This window comes from Balaenoptera physalus, assembly GCF_965194825.1.
Source record: "Balaenoptera physalus genome assembly, chromosome: 1".
Classification (NCBI taxonomy): domain Eukaryota; kingdom Metazoa; phylum Chordata; class Mammalia; order Artiodactyla; family Balaenopteridae; genus Balaenoptera; species Balaenoptera physalus.
This window is the reverse complement of record NC_138882.1, coordinates 88,496,734-88,519,503: the sequence shown is the minus strand read 5'-3', so window position 1 is coordinate 88,519,503 and position 22,770 is coordinate 88,496,734. Positions and strand designations below refer to the sequence as shown.

At 38.7% G+C, this 22,770-nt stretch overlaps 2 protein-coding genes across 4 annotated transcripts in view; both read right to left on the bottom strand.

Annotated features, from left to right (window-relative positions):
• LOC309667275 (myomegalin) overlaps positions 1–22,770 on the bottom strand; it is a 38,167-nt gene that overhangs the window by 8,073 nt on the left and 7,324 nt on the right. Inside the window, exons 1-4 of one of the 2 annotated variants that reach the window (XM_082475635.1) lie at positions 14,419–14,496; positions 3,380–3,612; positions 2,209–2,260; positions 1,183–1,370 (exon numbers count right to left, since the gene is read on the bottom strand). In XM_082475635.1, coding sequence (XP_082331761.1) covers positions 1,183–1,370; positions 2,209–2,260; positions 3,380–3,557 — 418 coding nt within the window. In that variant the 5' untranslated portion in view covers positions 3,558–3,612; positions 14,419–14,496. Of the gene's footprint in view, positions 1–1,182; positions 1,371–2,208; positions 2,261–3,379; positions 3,613–14,418; positions 14,497–22,770 lie in introns of those variants that run through there. The other variant, XM_082475634.1, reaches the window with a different exon arrangement.
• The window catches only part of LOC309667366 (histone H2B type 2-F), a 72,239-nt gene continuing 63,953 nt past the window's right edge, over positions 14,485–22,770 (bottom strand). Inside the window, exon 3 of one of the 2 annotated variants that reach the window (XM_082475750.1) lies at positions 14,485–14,565. In XM_082475750.1, coding sequence (XP_082331876.1) covers positions 14,556–14,565 — 10 coding nt within the window. In that variant the 3' untranslated portion in view covers positions 14,485–14,555. Of the gene's footprint in view, positions 14,566–15,586; positions 22,393–22,770 lie in introns of those variants that run through there. The other variant, XM_082475754.1, reaches the window with a different exon arrangement.

Below are 22,770 nucleotides of genomic sequence, written 5' to 3'. Positions count from 1 at the left end.
CCTAGAGAAAAGAGGTGTGCAAAGGAGTGACTCCCTCCCTGCTTGGTCCCTGAATGCTCAGGCTGCAGTTCAGTGGACAGTCTAAGCTTTAGGGTCAGGCAGGCTCACAGTGAACGTTACCCCAAGCTGGGCTGTCTTCAGTAAGTTCCCTTACTTCACCAAGCCTCAGTGTCCTTAGCTGTGCTGTAAAATCAGAACACCAGCACCAACTTAAGAGGATTGCTGTCTTGATTAAATGAAGCAACATATGTATAGTGGTCAATAATACAAGCATAATAGGTGCCCAATAAAGGTGTACGTCCTGTCTTCCCTTGGCTGCTATACTCGCGAGGAAACATTATGCTGCTTTGCTTCTCAGGGTAAAATGAGAAACAGGAATAGTACCAGGTCAAAACCCATTATGGCTTATTCATGCCTAAAATAGTCAGTTCAGATAAAAACAAAAAAAAAAAAAAAAAAAAGCAAAAAAACCCCAGATATAGCCAGGGACTAAGGATGGTTTCCTGGTCCCTGGTTGTTCACACCAGAATCTGACTCATACAGTTGCCTAAAGATTCAAATGCTTTTCTCAGGAGGGAAAATAAAGAGAAGGCTTAGCAGGAGAAAATGAAGGTTTGATTTTAAACTTACTCTCCTCCTCCTATCCCTAGCAAGGCTACCTAAGAGCGCTCCTTGGGGAATTCTGGAGAGGGGCATGCTGGTGATGGATTCAGCCAGTCCCAGTTACTGATGGCTTAGAGGATATTACAGCTGAATTATTAGAATGATGAGTGGGATCTGTAAATCCACAAATGATAGAGAATATTTAGTGGTGAATAGAAAATAGGAACTGTGGCTGTTTACCCAAAAGACTCCAAGATCCGAGGCCCAATGTTAATGATATTTGCATCCCTAGTCTGAAACATGACGCGACTGTGTTGCAGTGATGAGGAGCATTTGTCCCCTCCCGTTCCCAATTCATGACCCCTCCCCTCAAGTCCAACACCATGTATGTGCCTGATGGGGTCTGGGGGCTGACGACGTGTGGGACTAGGAACGGAGAAAAGCTATCTGACACCCTTGGGGCCTGTGCTCAACCAGGTACAACACAGTGGATCTGCAGGGGCTGGCTGCCAAGATGCCTCCTCTTGGTCTAGACAAATAAGTGAGCACCCAGAAACTGGAGGCTCTCTGGATACTTACTGGCCACATCCACTGCAGGGCGCACTTCCTGCTCATCAGACAGTGGGGACGTGCTGCTAGAGGAGCGATGGGCAGCGGACTGGGCATGGCTGCTGGAGCGGGTCTGGGGCCTAGTCTGGGGCCGGGCATCCTGCTTGGTCTCTAGGACTTCCGTCATTTTACCCTTCTTCTGCAACTCCCTTAAGATACTAGGGGGTAAGAAAGACAGAAGGAAAAGTGAAAGTCACCCGAACACCACAGCTGTATTGACCTGGGGGCTCACAGGAGAGGCCCCAGGAGTCAAGGAGACTGTTCCTTTAGGGAAGAAGCCAAACAATCCACTTCCATTTGGGGGTAGAGAGCTGGGAGACAGGAGAGAACAACAGTGTCCAGTGCCTTGGCCACAAACATCCTGAGAAAGAGAGAAGACCCATCAGGCTCTTTAACACTTACGGTTCCTTCACAAGACACCCAGAGGCACGTAAGATTTCAACGTACTCTGTGACATAATCCATTGAATAGTATTTAAAACTGCTTCCTGAGGCAATGTTGCCTTCTGGGTGTCTTGTAGTTTCTAGACCTCCTTCCCTAAGTATAGTTATACACACTATAAATCTATTTATGTCATATTTATAGTATAAAACTTTTTTCTTTCAAAGAAAATTTGTAGCCATTTAACATCTGCCAGCACTCGTTGGGTCACACTTGAAGATATCAGATATAATCTCACTCCAGTTTTTAAAGATCTAGGGGAAATCAGAGGTGATCCCTGGGAGTACAGGAGACTCCTAAGACTGGAGAGTTAGGCTAGAGCAGCTCTATATTACTAAATTAGTGAATTAATACGAGACTTGGAACCAAAAGAAAAATGAATTAAAAAAATAGGAAATGAGACCACTTTGTCACTAAGGATACATAATGGTGTAATGGTATAATCAGCTGTTTTTTTACAGAGGGTGAGAGCTCCTGCTCCTTTGATCTTCTGGCCTTTGCTCTGGATCCTTTACCAGATTATATCTTTCATAGCCCCTGAAAATTTGGAGTTACCTGAGGTTCCGCAGCACCTGTTGTCTTTGATTCTTCTTACTTATACAGTCATCTGAAAAGCAAATTAAAAAAAGGACCAGTCATAATTTAAACAGCTCTCATTTACCAAATACAAACACACACTGGGTTCTCTCTCTGGGATCAGAGACACATAGCTGCTTGACACTCAAGTCCAGGATACTCTGAATTTTCTCAGGAGACACTGGGTTGAGTCTTTAGAGAACTTGTCTGGCAGACTTTCCTGAACCCACCATGAAGATCATCATCTCTACTCGCTCTGCCCTGAGTCAGAGTAAAAAGCTGAAAGTGTCTCTTTTCCCACAGATCATGGGATACTTGTCCAGCTGGCCTCTGGACCACCCCAGCCAGAGCCTCCAAGTCCTGCCACAAGGCTGGTTCCCAGTCCCGTGTCTGTGTGTCCCATCACAGCTTTCACGCAGAACCTACTCCTGCCTCTGTAGAGGTGACAGACATCCCTGTCCCACCTCTGCATCTGCCACCAAGAGCCTGCACAGTGGCCTCAAGCCTGCTCTTACTATGTGCCCTCAGGTCTCCGGGCAATATTCTATGTAAAAGGCTCCTGAAATAAATATTCCACAAAAGGTACTAATACATAGAGCGCCTAAACCATTCCCAAATCAGCATGATTCTTTTATCAGTCTTTTGAAGTACTCCGATTCATATTGTTTATTTGATCCTAAGAACAATCATGCAAACTTTAGGGGCTGGTATTATTTGACCTAATTTTTTAGGTGAGGAAACAGATATCAAAAGGAATATGAATATGTCCAGAACTAGTAATGATCACATACAGGCTAGAGCAAGAGTCTTTAGATTCCTAGTTTAGGGCTCTTTTCACGACAACCAGCTGCCCCTACTACACCTCTCTTTCTGCCAATTAGTTTCAGATAAATGCTGTCCGCCCACTGATACCTCCTGCCATAGCAACCATATTCCATGAAAGATGGAGGAGCTGGGAATCATCATGGCCTCCTCAACCCTGTGTGCCTCTCTGCTGCTCCTAAACAGCCAGTCCTGACTCTGGCCCCAAGATGGTGATTACAAAGCAGGACCCCAGATTGAAAAGTCACTTGTGGATGAGTGTGGGCCTGTGTGAGCGTAGGTCCTTGGGAGGAACGAAAGGCCCTCCTGAGCCCTGGGGCCCGATTACCTGTGTTGAATTTGCTGGCCAGGCTCTCCGCCAGCTGGCTGCCCTTGGCCAGCTGCTCACGGAAATGCTGCTCCACGTAGTAGTCGATCTTATTACTGCTGAGGAGCTCTTCAAAGGTCTTCACTGTGTTCTTGACATGTTGGAGGAGAAGGGAAGAGACAGCCCTCCCAATCCTCATCTTTTCCCGCAGGTGGGTCAACTCTCGAGCCTGATCCTGGATCAAGGAATATTTCCTAAGGTGGGAAAGAAACAGTAAGGGTGGAGAGGGGTGACTGATAGATTATGGCGCTTCAGCAGAAGGTGCTTTGAGAATTTCACCGGAAGAGCCTCCACGCTGAACTCTAGCACGTGTTTAGTGACCGGAATGTGGTAAAGAGAATGATGGAAGGAAAACAAAAGAGTTTCTCTGTGTAAAAGACCCCTTCTCAGATCATCTTTCTCCCTGCGCTATACTTCTGAAAATGGCTTTCTTCTCTAATTCTACTGCAAAATCTGCTCCCAGTTCCTCTCTTCAGCTTATAATCCATTTCAATACAGTAAACAAAGCTAGGTGTTAATTGAAAAATTGAAAGGAAAATCATTATGTGAGAGAAGAGACCACTTGTCTAGGCAGCGGGATTCTTCTTTCACCAGAATGGACCTATCTGTGTCTTTTCCATAGACAGCCAAGGCTTGATTGGCAAGACATCCTCAAGCCCTTAATTTAATCACCATATACTCTTGCTTCTGTATTCTCCAGTGTAACTGCTACAGTTCTGCCCATAGGGTTCAAAAGAATGATCTGAAGAATATGATCTCCAAAAAATGTTCTGAACTAATTCAGAATCCCATGATATCTTGGCCAATATAACTACTATTTGTTATACAGAAGAGTAGAAGAGAAGGTTTTAGTTTATCTTGTTCCTGAGGGAGGCAGAGTGGTTAGATGTATGAGCAGCAATCAGCAAGCCCAATGCACTCTGTCCTCCCACTGCAAACTTGAGAAGTCACTTTACTACTTTGTGCCTCAGTTTCTTTATCTGCAAAGTGAGAGTCATTTAACTTCTTTGCCTTTTTTAGAAATACGGTCAGGATTGAAATTTATTTTAAATGTTGGGATGAGTAGAGCAAAGCCTATAAAGCATTTAACTTATCAAAATGAAGACAGATTATCATTCATTACTTTGGTAATGGTGAACTCATAAGACCAACTTGACATCCTCTGTGTTTCTACAGACGTGGCAGAGCAGAACCAATGGCTTCTGATTTCACCATTTTCTCTTGGAGACCTAGGCAGTGTTGTCTGTATCCTGCCAGCAGGAAGCACAGGTGCTATTTGTTTTCTGAGAAGCGGAAATCTGCCTGAGGCCCAGAGTCGCTGGTCTGGAACAGGCAACCCAGGTGTTGGAAGGAGCCTGAATGGGGATCAGGGCAGGTCAGGTAGCATAAAACCCCCTTTGAACCTTTTAACCCACCCTATACTTTATTCACATTTCTGTCCAACAATTCTCATGTCATTAAGCAGCTATTCTGGTTACTAGGCTAAGAATTCTTTCAGTGCTGGGAGTTTTTTATTCATCTTATGCACACAGGCAAACACAGAGGGGGCTCTCAGTAAACAGTTCTTCAATAATGGAAAAAAGAAGTGCTTGCAAACCTCCACTCATCTCTCCCTGTGTTCCTGTCCTAAGTGTCCTCTCAGGGAGCCTGTGGATTCTCCATTGACGCAGAAAACCCTTCCTTTAAGAAGGACCCTGAACTCACTTGTGCGGAGGTCTGTGAAATGGGATTGCCCTCAGAAATTCATCTCAATGGGTGACAGCTTCTTAGGAAGAGATGGTCTTGTCCTACACTCTTTTCATCTGGGCTTCCAAAACACCCAGACGTTAGAACAGTTAGAGAGTTCTGTTGAAGCTATCTATTTGTATACTTTTCTTCCCCACCGGTTTGAGTTTCTCCATGGAAGAGACCAGATCTTATTAATTCCAGGTGCCTAACATGGTATCTAGAAAATAATACATTCAGTAAACATTTATGAGCTATTATATATAAAAGCTTTTCTCAAATGTAATATAAGTACAGAAAAATACTATTATTACTGCTGCTTCAGATGCATTAAGGATTTAAGCACACTGCAAAATCTCAGAAATTCTACTTTGATTCAATATGCAGATGACTTACTTCTGTGTTCCTCATCTAGAGAGAACTCAGAAGTTAATTCAAAATATTTGTTACGACTGGCTTATAAAGGCCATAAGGCCTCGTGAGATACACTTCAGTTTTCACAAGGAAAGGTACATTACCTAGGTCATGATTTATCTGTAAAAGGACACTTTCTGTCTCCAGAAAGAATAAGTACCACCCCAAGTAACCCAACCTATGACTAAGAACTTAGAGGTTTCCTCAGACCTGCAGGATATTGACAAGCCAGGGTCCCTAACTTTTCCTTGTCAGCTACTCCACTCTAGGTAGGAATTGACTAAAAATAACACTCAAGAACCTCTTCCTTGGGAAACAAAATATGAGAAAGGCTTTACTGAAACTAACGGGCTTTACAAAATCCTCCTGCATTGGGAGCCCCCCCACTCCCCCCACCTCCACCCCCCACCAACTACACTACCCTTTCACACTGTTTGTTTAGGAATGTAATAATCAGGCTTTGGAAGTTCTTATGCAAAAACCTGGAGGAAAAAAATAGACCCATAGCCTACAATTGGGTCCAGTGGTCTGGGCATACCCAAATTGTTTAAAGGCAGTAGCTGCAGCCTTTAAATTCTTTTGTGGAATCCTCCTTGAAACTTGTTCAGGGAAGTGAATTAGATTTACAGGTTCCTCATGTTGTAGAAAGTTTGCTAAACATTGAGCATACACACCATTTCTTAGCTAGTAGATTAACATGAGATTCTACTTCTGTCTCCTAATCTGAGCATTCTTTGCTGCCGCTCTTTAAACCCTGTTACCTTCCTACGCTTACCTGACAGAGAGAGACTCAACTGTGCTGAATTTGGCTCCCCAAATCTAACTCCTAGACGAGTTTTACAGAAAACCCTATTAGCCAACCCAGATTTAGTACTCTGTGTTGGTGGCTCCTATGCCACAAATTCTGAAGGGGAACATCAAGCTGCATATACTGTAACTACTCAACACGAACTGTTAGAAAGAGGAGTCCCTTCCTCAGTTTAATTCAGCTCAACCTACAGAACTGTTTACCCTCATTTGAGCCTGTGAATTGGCAAAAGAAAAAACTGCAAATATCTACACTGATAGCAGGTATGCCTTCAGGGTAGTCCATGGCTTTGGTATGCTCTGGGAACAGAGAAGACTTTTAAGTCCAGTGATACACCTATAAAAATGGACCTCAGGTTGCTGACCTCCTCTCTGCACTATTATTGCCCTCACAAGTTGCTATCATAAAAATTGAGGCTCATACCCACTGATCAGACCCTGAATACCAGGGAAATGTGATGGCTCACTTTCATGCTAAGGCTACTACTCAAGAAATTACTAAGTTACCAAAACTTTGTAATTTAAATGAACTCCATAAAATGGCACATAGCCATTTTTCCTGAATTTCCACAACCTACCGTCCACGATAGAGCCAAATCAGATTACTTAAGACAATTTGTGTAATAGGCAAAAAATTGTATCTGATGCTGAAAGATACAAAAGTGTCATGAAGAAGGATGAATATTTAACATAAAACAGAGGACTTTCGGAGGGCCCAAATGGCTGTCTGGTGCTTCCCGAATCTCTCTAACTACCACTCTTGCGAGCACTTTACGAGACTACCCACAATGGAATTGACAAAATGACTCAAATTATGAAAAAATATTAGTGATATGGTTGTTCTACATTAGTAAGACACGTTTATAATAAATGTTTAAACTGTCAATCATATAACATGGGTAAAACCATTAATGTAACTCCAGGGGCTGCTCCCCCACTGTCTGGACCATTTGAATATTTACGATTAAACTTTTTCAATTGTCTCCTTTAGGGGCTATCAATATGTACTTGTAATGGTGTGTCTAGAGGAATAGAAGCTTTCCCATGTTGGAAAGCTGATGCCAACATTGTAGCCAAGAAATTATTAGAAAATGTTTTTCCAATGTGGGGAATCCCAAATGAAATTTCAAATGTTAGAGGGACTCACTTTACTAGACAGGTTTTAAAACAACTAACCAAGGTTATTCAAACATTATTGCATTATCATTGTCCCAATCAGCCTCAGTCTTTAGGGAAGTTGAATGTACCAATGGCATTCTAAAATTTAAATTGGCAACACTGACTGAAAACACAGGAATACCTTGGCCTAAAGTGCTACCCTCAGCCCTCATGACAATGAGGTCAACACCTTTTGGGAAACATAAACTAACAGCCTTGTGAAATCACCACTGGACAACCCATGCCTTTGATAAGAGAACCCCATGCACATCCTGCCCTTGTAAATTCTAATATGACCCAATACTGTAGGGCACTAATACAATATTCAAAAGCTTACAGTCAACAGGTCAAGGAGACTTTCAGAGATCCTTGGTCTGATGAGGACTTTGTATCCCTTACACTGGAACCTGGAGACTAGGTATTCTGGAAGAGACATCAATGAAAAACACCACTTGATTGAACCTTGATGGAAAGGGGCCTACCAGGTTTTTAAAATTTCTCACACAGCAGTTAAATTACAGGATATTGAAACTAGGATCCATGTCTCTCAACTGAAGAGAAGCCTCCCTGTACCACCACCAGACTCTTGAACTTGTCAACCTTCAGCTGACTTAAAATGAAAGATTTCCAGGAAAAAAAAAAATCTTCCCTCAAAGCAGATGACAACACAAGGTAGACAGCTTACATCCAAGATCACAGAACATGATTCTGCTAGATTCCCCATTCTCATCCAGGACTTATTTTTATAACAATTATTGTGATATTGCTATTTTACAAACACAAAACATTCAAACTCATTTTCCTTTTTCTGTTAGGGATTTTCTCCACCCACTAAGGTTCACCATTCAATGCATACCCTCCTTTACTAATCAAAATGATTGTTATGTTATTATTATTTAAGCATAGCCACTTAAATGCTCAGGGAGACTCTCAGTTAATATTAGAACCAGGTTTTACACATACTTGGATGACAGGAAAAATGGCCTTACAGAAAGCTTTAGTATCCATCCTTTGGCCATTCAGCTAATACTGATGGCCAATTAATCTGCCATTGAGAGGAAGCTTCAGAAGCCAAAGGATGGCCTGTAATCACTGTAAACTTCATTGCTGGCAATCTGTCCCTATGCATAGAAAACCTTAATGGTACTGGACTTGATTTAGGACATGTTCTGGACTCACTCTTTAATCGCACCCTTTGGTTTGACTCAGATGATGGAGACTGAACTCCTATATATAATGACACAGATTTTAAAATAGATAATGACAGTGAAATCTTTGATTATGCTATTAAGAAAATTACTGAAGCTAAACTCAACCTAATCTGCAAAACAAGAAAAAATTACATTGGGCTGCATCTTGTAAGTGCCTTTGAAAATCACAAACAAAACTTAAGCTGTTCCCCCAAATTGGCATGAGGTGCCCAGTTTTAACCAAACATCTATCATTAGGAAAACTCTAATGCTATAACAAATCACTGTAAATAATAAACAGCCTCTGCATTCTTACTATATAAGCTATCTTATAACAATATACCTCTGAGCCTCATTCTAACTGTCTGTTTAAGAGTTCCCAGTTCATGAACTGTTTTTATGTGCAAAATAAACTCTTACTAATTACTATTTTTAGTGATCCAATAGTTTCAATGTTGTCATTTCTGGATTTTTAACACTCAGTTCCCTCTAACTTTCTCATTCACACCAACTTTGGCTACCCGTTCCCACCCCACTGCCATCATCTCCATCCTTCTTCTTGTTATTCTCTTTTTCCAGCTAAGAAGGTGCTTCTTCTCCTATCTGCTCTTTCAGCTCTATCTCAGGATATAATGTTAGCATAGTGTTCCTTGTAAGAAACACACACACGACACACAGATATACATCAGGGGCCAAGGCCCAGTCCTGGCTGCATTTACTAAGTTAAGAGACCCTTTAACATCCTAGTCCATCAAGAGGTATAAAATACTAGTTCAGGAAGGGACTTCATCTTATTTTACAGATGAAGACATTGAGGGTCACAAAGAATAAGAAAGATACTTGACATATGTCAATAATATCTCAATAAAGCTGAGGGGGGATATATCTGAACCCCCATAATTGGTTGGTGGAAGAGCCATCATTAAAAATTTTGGCTTCAAACTCCCAACCTAGTATCTTTATCAGTACCATGCATCCTCTTCTTCTGACTTTCAGGGGTCACTGAGATATAAATAAAGCTAATTCTACTTTTAAAACAAGGCTCTTTTCTGAAACACATTTATTATTCTGGATTCTATAGGTCTATTATTTACTCTCAGCCAGTTCCCAAATAATAAATAGCACTTATCACAATAACAATTAAAATGTATCTAGGTAATTTTTATGCATAAAAGCTGTTTTTTTGAAAACATCAATAAAATCAATAAGCCTCTGGCCAGGCTAACTAAGAAAGAGAGAAGACACAAATTACTAATAACAGAAATGAAAGAGAGGACATCATTATAGATCCCATGGACATTAAAAGGATAATAAAGGAATACTATGAATAACTCTAATACCACAAATTTGATAACCTAGATGAAATGGGCCAATTTCTTGAAAAACACAATCTGCCAAAACTCACACAAGAAGAAACAGACAATCTGAATAGAACTATATCTATTGAAGACATTGATTCAATAATTAATAACCCTCCAAAACAGAAAGCACCAGGCCCAGATGGGTTCACTAGTGAATTCTACCAAATATTTAGGGAAAAAATTATAACAATTCTCCACAGTCTCTTCCAGAAGATAGAAGCAGAGGAGATACTTTCTAACTCATTCTATGAGGCTAACATTACCCTAATATCAAAACCAGACAAAGGCATTATAAGGAAAAAACTACAAACCAATATCTTTCATGAACACATGTGCAAAAATTCTCAGCAAAATATTAGCAAATTGAAGTCAACAATGTATAAAAAGAATTATACAACACACCAAGTGAGATTTATTCCAGGCATGCAAAGCTGGCTCCACCATTTGAAAATCACCTGATGTAATTCATCACATCAATAGGCTAATGAAGAAAAATCACATGATCTTATCAATAGATGTAAAAAAAAAGCATCTGACAAAATCCAACACCTATTCAGGATTAAAACAAAACAAAACAAAACAAAAAACTCCCAGCAAAATAGGAATAAAAAGAAACTTTCTCAACTTGATAAAGAATATCTACAAAAAACATACAACTAACATTACACTTAGTAGTAAGAAACCAGAAGCTTTTCCACTCAGATCAGAAACAAGGTAAGGTTATCCCCTCTCACCACTCCTTTTCAACATCATATTGGAATTCCTAGCTAATGCAATAAGATAAGGAAAAGAAATAAAAGGTATACAGAATGGAAAGGAAGAAATACAACTGTCTTTGTTTGCAATGACATTATTGTCTATGTAGAAAATCTGAAAGGATCAACCAAAAAACTCTTGGAACTAATAAGTGATTACAGTAAGGTTGCAGAATACAAGGTTAATATACAAAAGTCAGCTTCTTTCCTATATACCAGCAACGTATAAGTGGAATTTGAAATTGAAACAATACAATTTGCATTAGCACCCCCCAAAATGACATATTTAGGTATAAATCTAACAAAATGTGTATAAGACCCATGTGAGGAAAACTACAAAACTCTGAGGAAGGAAATCAAAGAAGAACTAAATAACTGGAGAGATATTTCATATTCATGGATAGGAAAATGCAATATTGTCAAGATGTCAGTTCTTCCCAACTTCATTTAAAGATCCAAGGCAATCACAGTCAAAATCCCAAGCAAGTTATTTTGTGGATATTGGCAAATTGATTCTAAGGTTTACATGGAGAGGCAAAAGAACCAGAAGAGTCAACATAATATTGAAGGAGAAGAACAAAGTCAGAGGATAGACACTACCAACGTTAAGACTTACTATATACCTATAGTAATCAAGAAAGTGTGGTAGTGGTGAAAGAATAGACAAATCAATAGAACAAAATGGAGAGCCCAGAAACAGACCCACAAAAATATAGTTGACTGATCTTTGACAAAGGAGTAAAGGCAATATAATTGAGAAAAGACAGTCTTTTCAACAAATGGTGCTGAACAATTGGACATCCACATGCAAAGAAAATGAACCTAGATACAGACCTTCTACCCTTCACAAAAATTAACTCAAAATAGATCATAGACCTAGATGTAAAACACAAAACTATGAAACTCCTAGAAGATAATGCAACAGAAAATCTAGATGATCTTGAGTTTGGTAATGACTCCTTTTTTTAACTTTTTATTTATTTATTAATTTATATTAACATCTTTATTGGGGTATAATTGCTTTACAATGGTGTGTTAGTTTCTGCTGTTGGTGATGACTCTTTAGATACAATACCAAGTTTTAAAATTTAAAACTTCTGCTTTGCAAAAGACATGGTCAAGAGAGTAAGAAGACGAAGACAAATCACAGACATGGAGAAAATATTTGAAAAAGACATATATGATAAAGGACTGTTATCCAAAATACACAAAGAACTCTCAAAACTCAACAATAAGAAAACAAACAATTCAATTAAATAATGGGCAAAAGACCTGAACAGACACCAAAGAAGATATACAGAGAGCACATAAGCATATAAAAATGCTCAATATCAATGTCACCATGGAACTGCCAGTTAAAACAACAATAAGATACTACTATACATCGTTAGAATGGTGACCATCTAGAACACTCACAACACTAAATGCTGGTGAGGATGTGGAGCAACAGATACTCTCATTCATTGCTGGTGGGAATGCAAAATGCTATAGCTACTTTTGAAGACAGTTTGACAGTTTCTTACAAAATTAAACATATTCCTACCATATGATCCAGCAACCACACTCCTCACTATTTACCCAAATGAGTTGAAAACTTATGTCCACATAAAAATCTGCACACAATATTTATAGCAGCTTTATTCATAATTGCCAAAACTTGGAAGCAACCAAGATGTTCTTCAGTAGACAAACAGATAAATAAACTGTGATACATCCAGAAAATGAAATATTTTTCAGTTCTTAAAAGAAATGCACAATCAATCTATTAAAAGACATGGAGGAATCTTAAATGCATATTACTAAGTAAAAGAAGCCAGTTTGAAAAAGCTAGATAGTGTATGACTGCAACTATATGACATTCTAGAAAAGGCAAAACTATGGTGACAGTAAAAAGATCAATGGTTGCCAGGGATTAAAAGGGAGGGAAGGATGAATAGGTGGAGCAGAGTATTTTTAGGGCAGTGAATAGTCATTCTATATGATACTGTAATGGTGGATGCATGTCATCATACTTTTGTGAAAACCTATAGAATGTACAATACCAAGAACGAACCCTAATGTAAACTACTGACTTTGGGTGATAATGATGTTCATCAATTGCAACAAATACCAACAAATATACGACACTGGTGCAGGATGTTGATATTGGGGGAAGAGGCTATGCATGTGCGGGGTCAGGGATAGGTATATGGGAACTCTTTGTACTTTCCATGAATTTTGCTCTGAACTTAAAACTGCTCTAAAAATAAAGTCTATTTTTTAAAAAGAATGATCACAAGAATATAAATTTTTTAAATGCCTTTGACAAAGTGAGTGTAGGCTTTGTGAATTGAGAGCCTAGGATTCTGACATTATTTCTGCCAAAGGCTACTGTGCAACTGTGATCAAGCAACTGTATCTTTGGGCCTGAGTGTTCTCAGTTCTAAAATACCTCTCAGGTTATTTTAGCTCTAACATTATTCTCTGGGTCAGTGAAATTTAAGTGGTACATATTGACAGTGACCCAATGGAGCATGAAGCAAAATCTAACCACCTCCAAAGCTGCACTTCAACCACTAAGCAAGTCAGTGATGATTTAGTATTTCAGTAACTGGTGCTCACAGGTAACTGTATAATAGATTATCCCCATATTAATTGAATGCCTTCCAAAAGTTATAGGAAAACAGCCATTAAAGACAGACTGACAAATCTAGCCAACAGGCCATTATTTGGCAATTTTGTAAGCTTATTTTTAAAATTGAGCTGATCACACTGTAGTGTATACAGAAGTAGAAATATAAGATTGTACACATGAAAGTTATATAATGTTATAAACCGATGTTACCTCAATAAAAAATAAATTTAAAATATTGAGTTTATCCAAATTGTCATTCTAGAAACCAGGGGCATGAGCTTCCAAGAGAATGGGGTGGAGATGGAGGAGCCTCTGTGTAAGTCTACCTCCTCAGGCACTGATGTGGGTCAGCTTTCACCACCAAAACATCTCAGGTAACAGAAGATTCGTATGTGCTCTCATCAATGCAGAAAAGAGACACTACTCATGTGACTGGAAGAGTTCCATGAAATCTCAAGCACCCATGAGATCATATATTTGGTGAATACATGCAGTTAGTTAGAATAAAACCAGATTACTCTGAATAATATAAAGTAATTAATAATAAGAATACAGGGACTTCCCTGGTGGTCCAGTGGTTAAGACTTTGCTTTCCAATGCAGGGGGTACAGGTCTGATCCCTGGTCAGGGAGCTAAGATCCCCCATGCCTCACGGCCAAAAAATCAAAACATAAAACAGAAGTAATATTGTAACAAATTCAATAAAGACTTTTTAAAAAAATGGTCCACATCAAAAAATCTTAAAAATAAATAAATAAAAATCAAACAGAACTTGGTTCTGCATTGTGGACCTTTTTGAAAAAATAAAATAAAATAAAAATACTATAGACTTTTCTTTAAAGAATTTCCAGGAAGGTCTTAAGAGAAAGCACTACAGTTAAGGTACAAAGCCTGAATACAGACCCTGAAAGCTGCTACAACAGCAATGACTTAATTCTGACAGAAGAAGTCTCTGAACAAAGAGTCTCTTACCCACTGTGGGACACAGAGGAGAATCCTGCTTTCTCAGGCTGAGTCTTCTGCTTATTCACTCCCCTCTCAGCAGGTCTCTTCTTCTCTAAGGGCTGATGCATCACAGTCTTCAGTTGGAGCATTTTCTCACAAAGAACCCTCTTACTGCCTCCTTTAAAAGGAAAGATAGAAAAGAAATGCATCTGGGTCTCCACAATGGCTAGACTTTCCTCCAAAGCTACCTAGAGGAATCCAAACAAAACAATGGTTTAAAGAGGCTGGATTACTATGAAGGGTCCCCTAGGAGCATAAAAATCACAAGAGCAGAACCTACAAGAAAGTAAACAATGAAGCCTACAATGTGCCCCCTGGAACAGTTCTTTATCAGCCATGAAGACCCTGGTGATCCACTGGGTTGAAGGAAAGATGCAGCAAGTAAGGGGAGACGCTGCTTGCTATGAAGAGGAAGAGGAGGGTCCAGAGAAGCTTTAGAACTAAAAACAAGCAAGTAAACAAATGAAAATAAATGGGCTTTAAACTGGGCTAAAGGATGAGTATTTTTGATTCTTACAGTTGAGATAAAGCTCCCTGGGAGTGTCCCTTCAGAAATCAGAAAGCCTTTTTATCATCCCTAAGTTTTTGTGTTTTTTTTTTTAAACATCTTTATTGGAGTATAATTGCTTTACATATCCCTAAGTTTTGACAGTCATGTAGGCAGAAACAAAGTTTGAGATGTCAGAATTCAAATCTCAGTAACTGGGACTCAACAATAGCACCATGGGAAGGACTCAGAGTGTCTGGTCTCAAGTTGTAATCCTAGAATTGGAATGTGGAGGTAGCTACAGAACCTGAGGAAGCCCTGTTTTCTGATGGCCCGCCATACCCAACACAAGGCTACCTGTTTCTCCCTGGATGTCCCTATCAATAAAGACCACCTCTCTTACCAGCCAGTTTTAGTATCTGTGTATTCTTTTGCTCATACTACCAACCAATCAATTTCTAAAGAAAAATCTAAGCATATTTTCCTTGTTCAATCTTGCTGCTGCACAGAAAACATCAAACAAATAATATTTTCTTAACACCTTTTATTTTCTTGAAGATAGTTTCAATAAAAACAATTCTTGTGGCTTTTCCTAAATGAATTTTTTAAGGCTTCTAGTGATTCTCACCATTTCTCTTTGGGAACTCTCCAGATTTTGTTCCTTATATTCTTTTAAGAGCATAGTGATCAAAAACTGGAGTATATGTTCTAAGTATGACTAATAAATTTAGCATAATGATTTTTCATTAATCATAATCTTTTCATTCCATAATAATTAATATATCCCAATGCAATGTTGGATTTCTTTCCCTTGAAGTAGGGAAACATGTAGGGGTTTCATTTAACAAGAAGTCAATTTTAACTTTCTGAACTCCCACCCTCACCCAACTTCGCTACTTAACAGATGATTGTTTTTGCATTGCTTTTAAAAAAAATCTGTATAAACATTATACTCTACTAATGTCTGTTTTTAATTGAATTCTGAATCTACAATTTACTTTCCACTTTGTCAAAGCCCTTAAAATATTTTATCTCCTTTAATATGATTAATGGATACTTAATGTTGGTGCTGATTTTAAAAATCTAACAGATTTATTTATTCTGTCACTTGGGTCTTGATAGAGTTGCCTGGGCTGCCAAAAAGCCATTGGAAATGGCCCTTGACAGAGCCCAGTAAGACCTAGGCCATGGAATGGAGGGAATGGATGGCAAATGCAAGCAATAGTTTTTAGTGACACAGCAGCTGAGACTATAAAGAGAGTCAGAGGCAGAACAGGAGTGAGAGGGATTACCTTGTTTCCCACTTCCTAAGCCTCCATTTCATTGGTGTGCTGATCAGTGTTTAACAACAAGCACTCCTGGGGATAAAGTCCTGATTTGTAACATTTGCCTATCTCTGTGGAGTAAATACTCTCACTGTGGCCAATTTTAAGCTCCCAATGAGACATCACTGAATACAGAGGTGGGAAGGAATGCTAAGTAGCACACCGTGATATATATAGATATTATATCCACCACATAAATACTATAGACATATCACCTCACATCCATTAGGATGGCCACTATTAAAAAAAAAAAAAACAAGCAAATGTCAAGGATGTGGAGAAATTGGAACTCTTATGCACTGCTGATGGGAGTGTAAAATAGTACAGCTGCTATGGAAAATTGTATAACAGTTCCTCAAAAATTTTTTAAAAATAGGATTACCATATGATCCAGCAATTCTACTTCTGGGTACATACCCAGAAGAACTGAAAGCAGGGATTCAGAGATCTTTGTACAACCATATTCATAGCAGCATTATTCACTATAGCTAAAAGGTGGAAGCAACCCAATTGTCCATTCAGCAGAGGAATGGATAAACAAAATGTGGTATAGAATACATACAATGGAATACCATTCAACCTTAAAAAAAGGAAATTCTAATGCATGTTACAATATGGATGAACCTTGAAGACATTATGCTAAGTGAAATAGGCCAGTCACAAAAGGGCAAAAGATTCTACTTCTATGTGGTGAAATTCACATTTTTTTTAAAGTGGGTACGATTCCACTTACATGTGGTACCTAGAATAGTCAAACTAATAGAGTCAGAAATAAGAATGGTGGTTACCAAGGGCTGGGGGGAGGGAGATATGGAGAGTTATTGTTTAATAGGTAGAGAATTTCAGTTTTGCAAGATGAAGAGTTCTGTGGATGGATGGTGAGTTGTGATAGTAGCATAATAACATGAACGTATTTAATGCCACTGAACTGTACACTTAAAAATGGTTAAGATGGTAAACCTCAAGAGCATAGATAATAGCAAAATGCAAAATAATTAGGAAGAAATGAGTTTTAATATTCACAATTTAATATTCACAATAACATGAATAAATCCCTCCAACACACTATGTTCAGCAAAGGATGCCTCTGGACAGAATGTTTTTGAATATCCAAAACATAGCTATTTTAATATTCCTTTGTGTTACTCATGTATGATTCCAGTTAGTTCCAGACCGGCAGAAGAGGCAAAGCTAAGTTGTAGGCATAGAAATCAGAAGAGTAGTTGTTTCTTTGAGGTATTTTCACTGGAAACTTACATGAGGGGAACTTCCTGAGTTGATGTTCTATAGAACCTGGTCTGGCCAGTGGTTACAAGGGTATGTACATTTGTCAAGATTCATCAAGCTGTGCACTTTATATACATGCATTGTACTATTTGTAAGTTATATCACAATAACTATTGTTAGCAGTTCTAGAATTTCCATTTGATTTTTTAATAGATTACTAATCTCTGATGTAAGTTTCCATCTTGTCAGCTATGTCCTTGAACACCTGAAACATACATATTTTAGTGTTTCTATCTGGTAACTCCAATAGCTTAATCATATTACGAGTCAGTTTCTATTGTTTGCTTTTTTCCTCTTGGTCTTATTTCTTTCTATGCCTGGAAAATGTGATTGGATAATGGCCCGGATGTGTGAAAAACAATGGAGACTTTGAATAAAGTTATTGGTGAGGGTATATTATAGAGGGGCAGATTGCCTCAATCTATTCCATGACTAAACTGATTTACAGTTTGTTTGCCCTCATGGGAAGTCTTAATATATATCTGGTTTTTCCAACACACCTAGGCTGCTGCTTTAGGGCTCCCATCTGAGAAGCACCATCTCTTTGGAGGGTCCTGAACTTCATTTTATATCTATCTCCTTTGTACCATGGTACCACTGAAAACTGCTCTTCTTTCAGCTGTACTCTGCTTTCTTTCATAGCTTCTTGCCGGCATAGAGCTGCATTTGCAAATGCTTTGAGGGGAAAGCCTTTACCAAGTGTCCAGCTCACTTTCCCAATGCACTCCAGGATCCTGGCTCCTCAAGTCTGAACACTTGGACAGCTCCACAAGCCTTCCCTGCCCCCTCTCCAACCCCCTACTCCTCAATTCCCAATCCCTGATCCCATGAGATTACTTAAAGTGCTACTATTTTTTTCTGACTCTTAGCAGCTGCCCTCTACCCAGCTTCTCAGCCTCTTGTTCCTTGCCAAGAACTGGCAAATGCCCTGAGGGGAAAAAGCAGAGAATTGGTTTCATTCCAATGAACTTCACTCTAGAACTGGCTCTGTGTGTCCTAACTGCATTGGTAGCTTTCCAAAGACTTCAAACAGAATTCCTTTAAATCAGATTTTATCTACTTGTTTTCAGGGTGTGTGCTGGTTTGCTACAGATACTCCATCATAACTGAAAGAGGAAATCTACAAATTCCAGGTAAACTAAAATTTCCTACTTTGATTTCTTAAGGACAACAAAAAAGAAGGGGTCACTGATACATACCTGGATTTTTCTTATAATATTTGGGTAAGTCTGGTTGGATATTAAAAGCACTTCCTAGAATCACGTGCAAAAGACTTTCTACCATGAGCTGAAAAATCGTCGTGCCTGCATAAGGTCCAAGGATTTGATGAAGTTTGATCCAGTTCCCTGCTGAACTGTCTGCACTTCAGTTAGATCAGTATCAAACCTTGCCAGTAACCAGTTTTCCAGATATTGGTCACTAATATGCGGGAGAAGAGGCCAACCAAGCCACTAAACATCCCTAATTTATTCTAGGGAATGTTGAAAGTCAGCAGTGGTACAGTTAGAAGTGGAAATAAATGGCTTAACAATAATAACAATAATAACAGCTTTCTTGGAGCTTTACTGTGAGGCCAGCACTGTTCCTCAGTGCTTTACTAGGTAGTAACTTATTAAGTTCACATAACAATCCTAAAAGATAGTGTAGGATATTACCACCCCTTTGCTGCAGATGAGAACGCTGAGGCACTAAAAGACTGAGCTAATTTTAAGGGTCCCATCCCTGTGACAGTGAGAGCCAGCACTCAGACCCAAGCAGTTTGCCTCCAGAGCCCCTCCCCTTGGCCACCATGCTCACGGGTTAACTGAGAAGACTTCACTAAGATTTGCATCCCCTCCTTCTTGTTCAACCTCCAAGATTTCAAAGAGAAAAAGAAGATTGAAAGGAAGGCCTACAAAACACTCAGAACCAATTAATGAAAGAAGGAAGAAGAGGAGAGAGAGAATAAAAAAACCCATTTAATCTTCCCCAGAAACAGACTCCATGGTTCCAGAGATGATGCAATCACATCTCCCAACCAGAAGTGTTTATGGGCCTTGATTCTTCTGGTCTGAACTCGGGAGTTCCCTTAGAGGGGCTCCTAAGGGTAACAGGGCATTTTGTGTTCATAGGACAGAGAGGACAGCTAAGCACCCCCATCTTCTTGACTTAGGGACGAGGGAGTGCTCCTGGAGGGACAGTGAGGAGGGAGGACATCTCATAAAAAATGAGACAAAATCATGCTTTTCTAAGTTCATGAATGAATGTAACACTTTCATATTTAGCCATGTTCGTGTACCTTTATCATTGAAAACAGTGTTTTCTTTACATTGATTCACATTTTTTTTTTACTCACATGGGTTGCCTACTTTTTTGTTTGCTAGGTCATTTAACATATTTCTTATGTTTATTTTCAATCCCTTGTATAATGGTCCAGCATCTAGGCCACCCGGGGGTTGTCTCTACTGACTGATGTTTTCTTTTGATTATATGTCACTTTTTTTGCTTCACTGTGCCTCTTGTAACTTTTTAATATGTGCCAGACAGTGTGTTTGACAGTGTAGAGACAGAAGTAAATATTTACTCCCAGGTATGGACATACCCATTTTTCTATCAGGCCTCTAGTGTGAAGGGCTGAGTCAATCTAATGTGTCTGTCTTGAGTTGGGTTTGGTTTTGTTTGATTTATTAGATTTGGTTTTTCACTGGATTCAAATGTTTTTGAGTAGGATCAGAATTTTTTTTCCAGCTGGGTTTGGGATCTGAGTACCAGAGAGACTCCGGACATTTTTAAAAATGCATTTCAGCCCAGCAACCAGCTTTTCTGAACCATGAGAGATATATTTCTCCTTTACAGCCTGGCTTTTCACTTTCTGGCTCATAGCAGAGATCTTTTTGCTCTTCAGTTCTGCTGTCAGCTTTCTGCAATCTGCTGCTTCTTCCTGCTAGTCTTTAGAGGATCCAAGGTATATGAATGTAAACTCACATTTTCATTTAAAAAGTAAATCATGAGTATTATAAATGTGTGTATATGTATTTGTATGTTATGTGTCCATATTAATAGATAGTGTTAAAAATAACTCAGAGACAATTATGAGTACATAATTCCCTTTATATATGAAGGAGAACTGTTGATCTTCAAATAAAGCCCCCTCCCACCCCGGCCCACCAAATATATTAAAACATAGGTGAGGGGGAGAAAAGAAAACACAACCAGGAATGATGGATTTCTCTCTCTCTCCCCTTCCTTTTTTACATAAGCTGATATTCTGGAATCTCTAAAAGGATAGTCTGAGCAGTCTGCCTTAGGAACAATTTCACTGGTCCATGGGAGAAACCAATATCAGTGATTTTGGGGTTTTCTGGATAGCATTGAAAATTTAGCTAAAAATTGTGCATGACAAGTTATATCTGCCAGTGCCCGTCTGTTGGAACCTCTGTATTAGTTAGACCAGGTTTGTGCCATTTTCTTCTTCAGAATTTTTAACCTGCCAGCGTTTGGTCAAAATTCTGCTTCTAATGGAGCCAATTTGACTATGGCAGCCTCAGTCTCTTTTTGATACATAATAATCAGTAGGATGTTACCACAGGATAATGGTTCTATACCAACATTTATACACATGAATATTAGTGGAAGAAGTATGAGTAAAATCACAAATATCATAAGTAATTTGGAATCAACTTCATACCCAATTTTCCAGTTCGCCTAGGCCTAACTAGGAGAATAGGGCTCAAGAAGCAGTTTGGTCAACCTTAGCTAACAAGGTAAACTTTTTAATTGACTGATTGATTAATTTTTTAAGTCCTTAGTTCAAAAAGGTAAAATAGCATTTGTGTAGCTGGCCAGTAAATAGTAAAGGGTAATTTCACAATTATGGACTCTTCTAGGTAAAACATTTATGCCAATTTGTAGAGTATCTAAAGCTTGAACTGTTTTATTTATTTGAACCAAAGTCAGTGATAAGTTATGGGTCACGTGTTCTAGTTTAAGAACAATGAGCCAGAGTAGAAATCCTCATATGTCACAAACTGGTGAAATCTATAGAGTCTCAGATCATATCTTTAGCATGTTAGGTTCTTAATTTTATATAAATAACTGCTTTTTTTTCTGTTGTTAGAATGGCCAGACGACAATGGTCCAGGTGGCATTTTTGATTTGGTGAGCATGGGAAAGTCATCTCATTACTCAAAATAATTAATAATAATAATAATAGTAATAATAACTTCAGGGATACACATAGAAAAGGCACGAAATAATTATCTATGAAAATTGAAAGGAGCCAAATACTCTCTGAACTTATAAACAGTAACATTTACCTTTTAAAAAAATACTTAATTTCTCTTACTTTCAATTTATATAAGTGATTGTTAGTATACATAAACCAACCTAGGCAGTACATCTTTTGAATTTTTAGAGACCTAGTTTGTCTATATGCTCCAGAAGAGAATAAATTATACCAATTTGTTTCCTAATAGTTGCACAAGTGACAAAAGATATGTGTACAAAAATGATGACTACAGCATTATTTGCAATCATAAAACCATGAAACCAACCCACTTTAAAAAACAATGTGTAAAGGGTACAAACAAAGGTACAAACAAAGGAAGAAATGCCTTCATCAAAAATAAGGCAGAGGATAATAACAATGATTGAGCAATTACTAAATCCAGGCACATCTGGCTGGTAAGGTACTATTTATACAGTTAAAAAAAACTGAAGTACATAAAATTTGTTACTAGCTCAAAGAGGAAAAAGATGATTTCATCTAGAACCAATGCTCTTAAACACAGGTTACATCAGGCCTCTCTTGTTCCTGTTTCTAGAAAGTTCGTGTCTCCCAATTGTATATTTCTTCCCAACAGATCTTCTGGGAGGATATGAGAGGACAAGAAGTGGCCATTAGATGACAGAAAGGTAAGTGAGCAATTCGTTGATACTAGTTTGGGTATTGTAAAAGATTTACACCTTCCCCTGGTATGATGGAATGACCAAACTTTGGGTAATGGCAAAATGCACTTATGCCACAGAGACACAGTAAACTTCCTATTTTCATTGTAATAGAGAGTGATCTCTCATTTAACACAAATGGATTCCACCCACTTTCTGCAATATGACTAGGCAGGCTCCAAAGCCTCATAAAACTAGGGAGATTAGATCCACAAATTAAGTTGTTTGTCACATTTGAAGCTGTTGTGTAGGGTGATTCTGAAACTAGGGCACCTGAATGGTCTCACCCTGCCTTGAC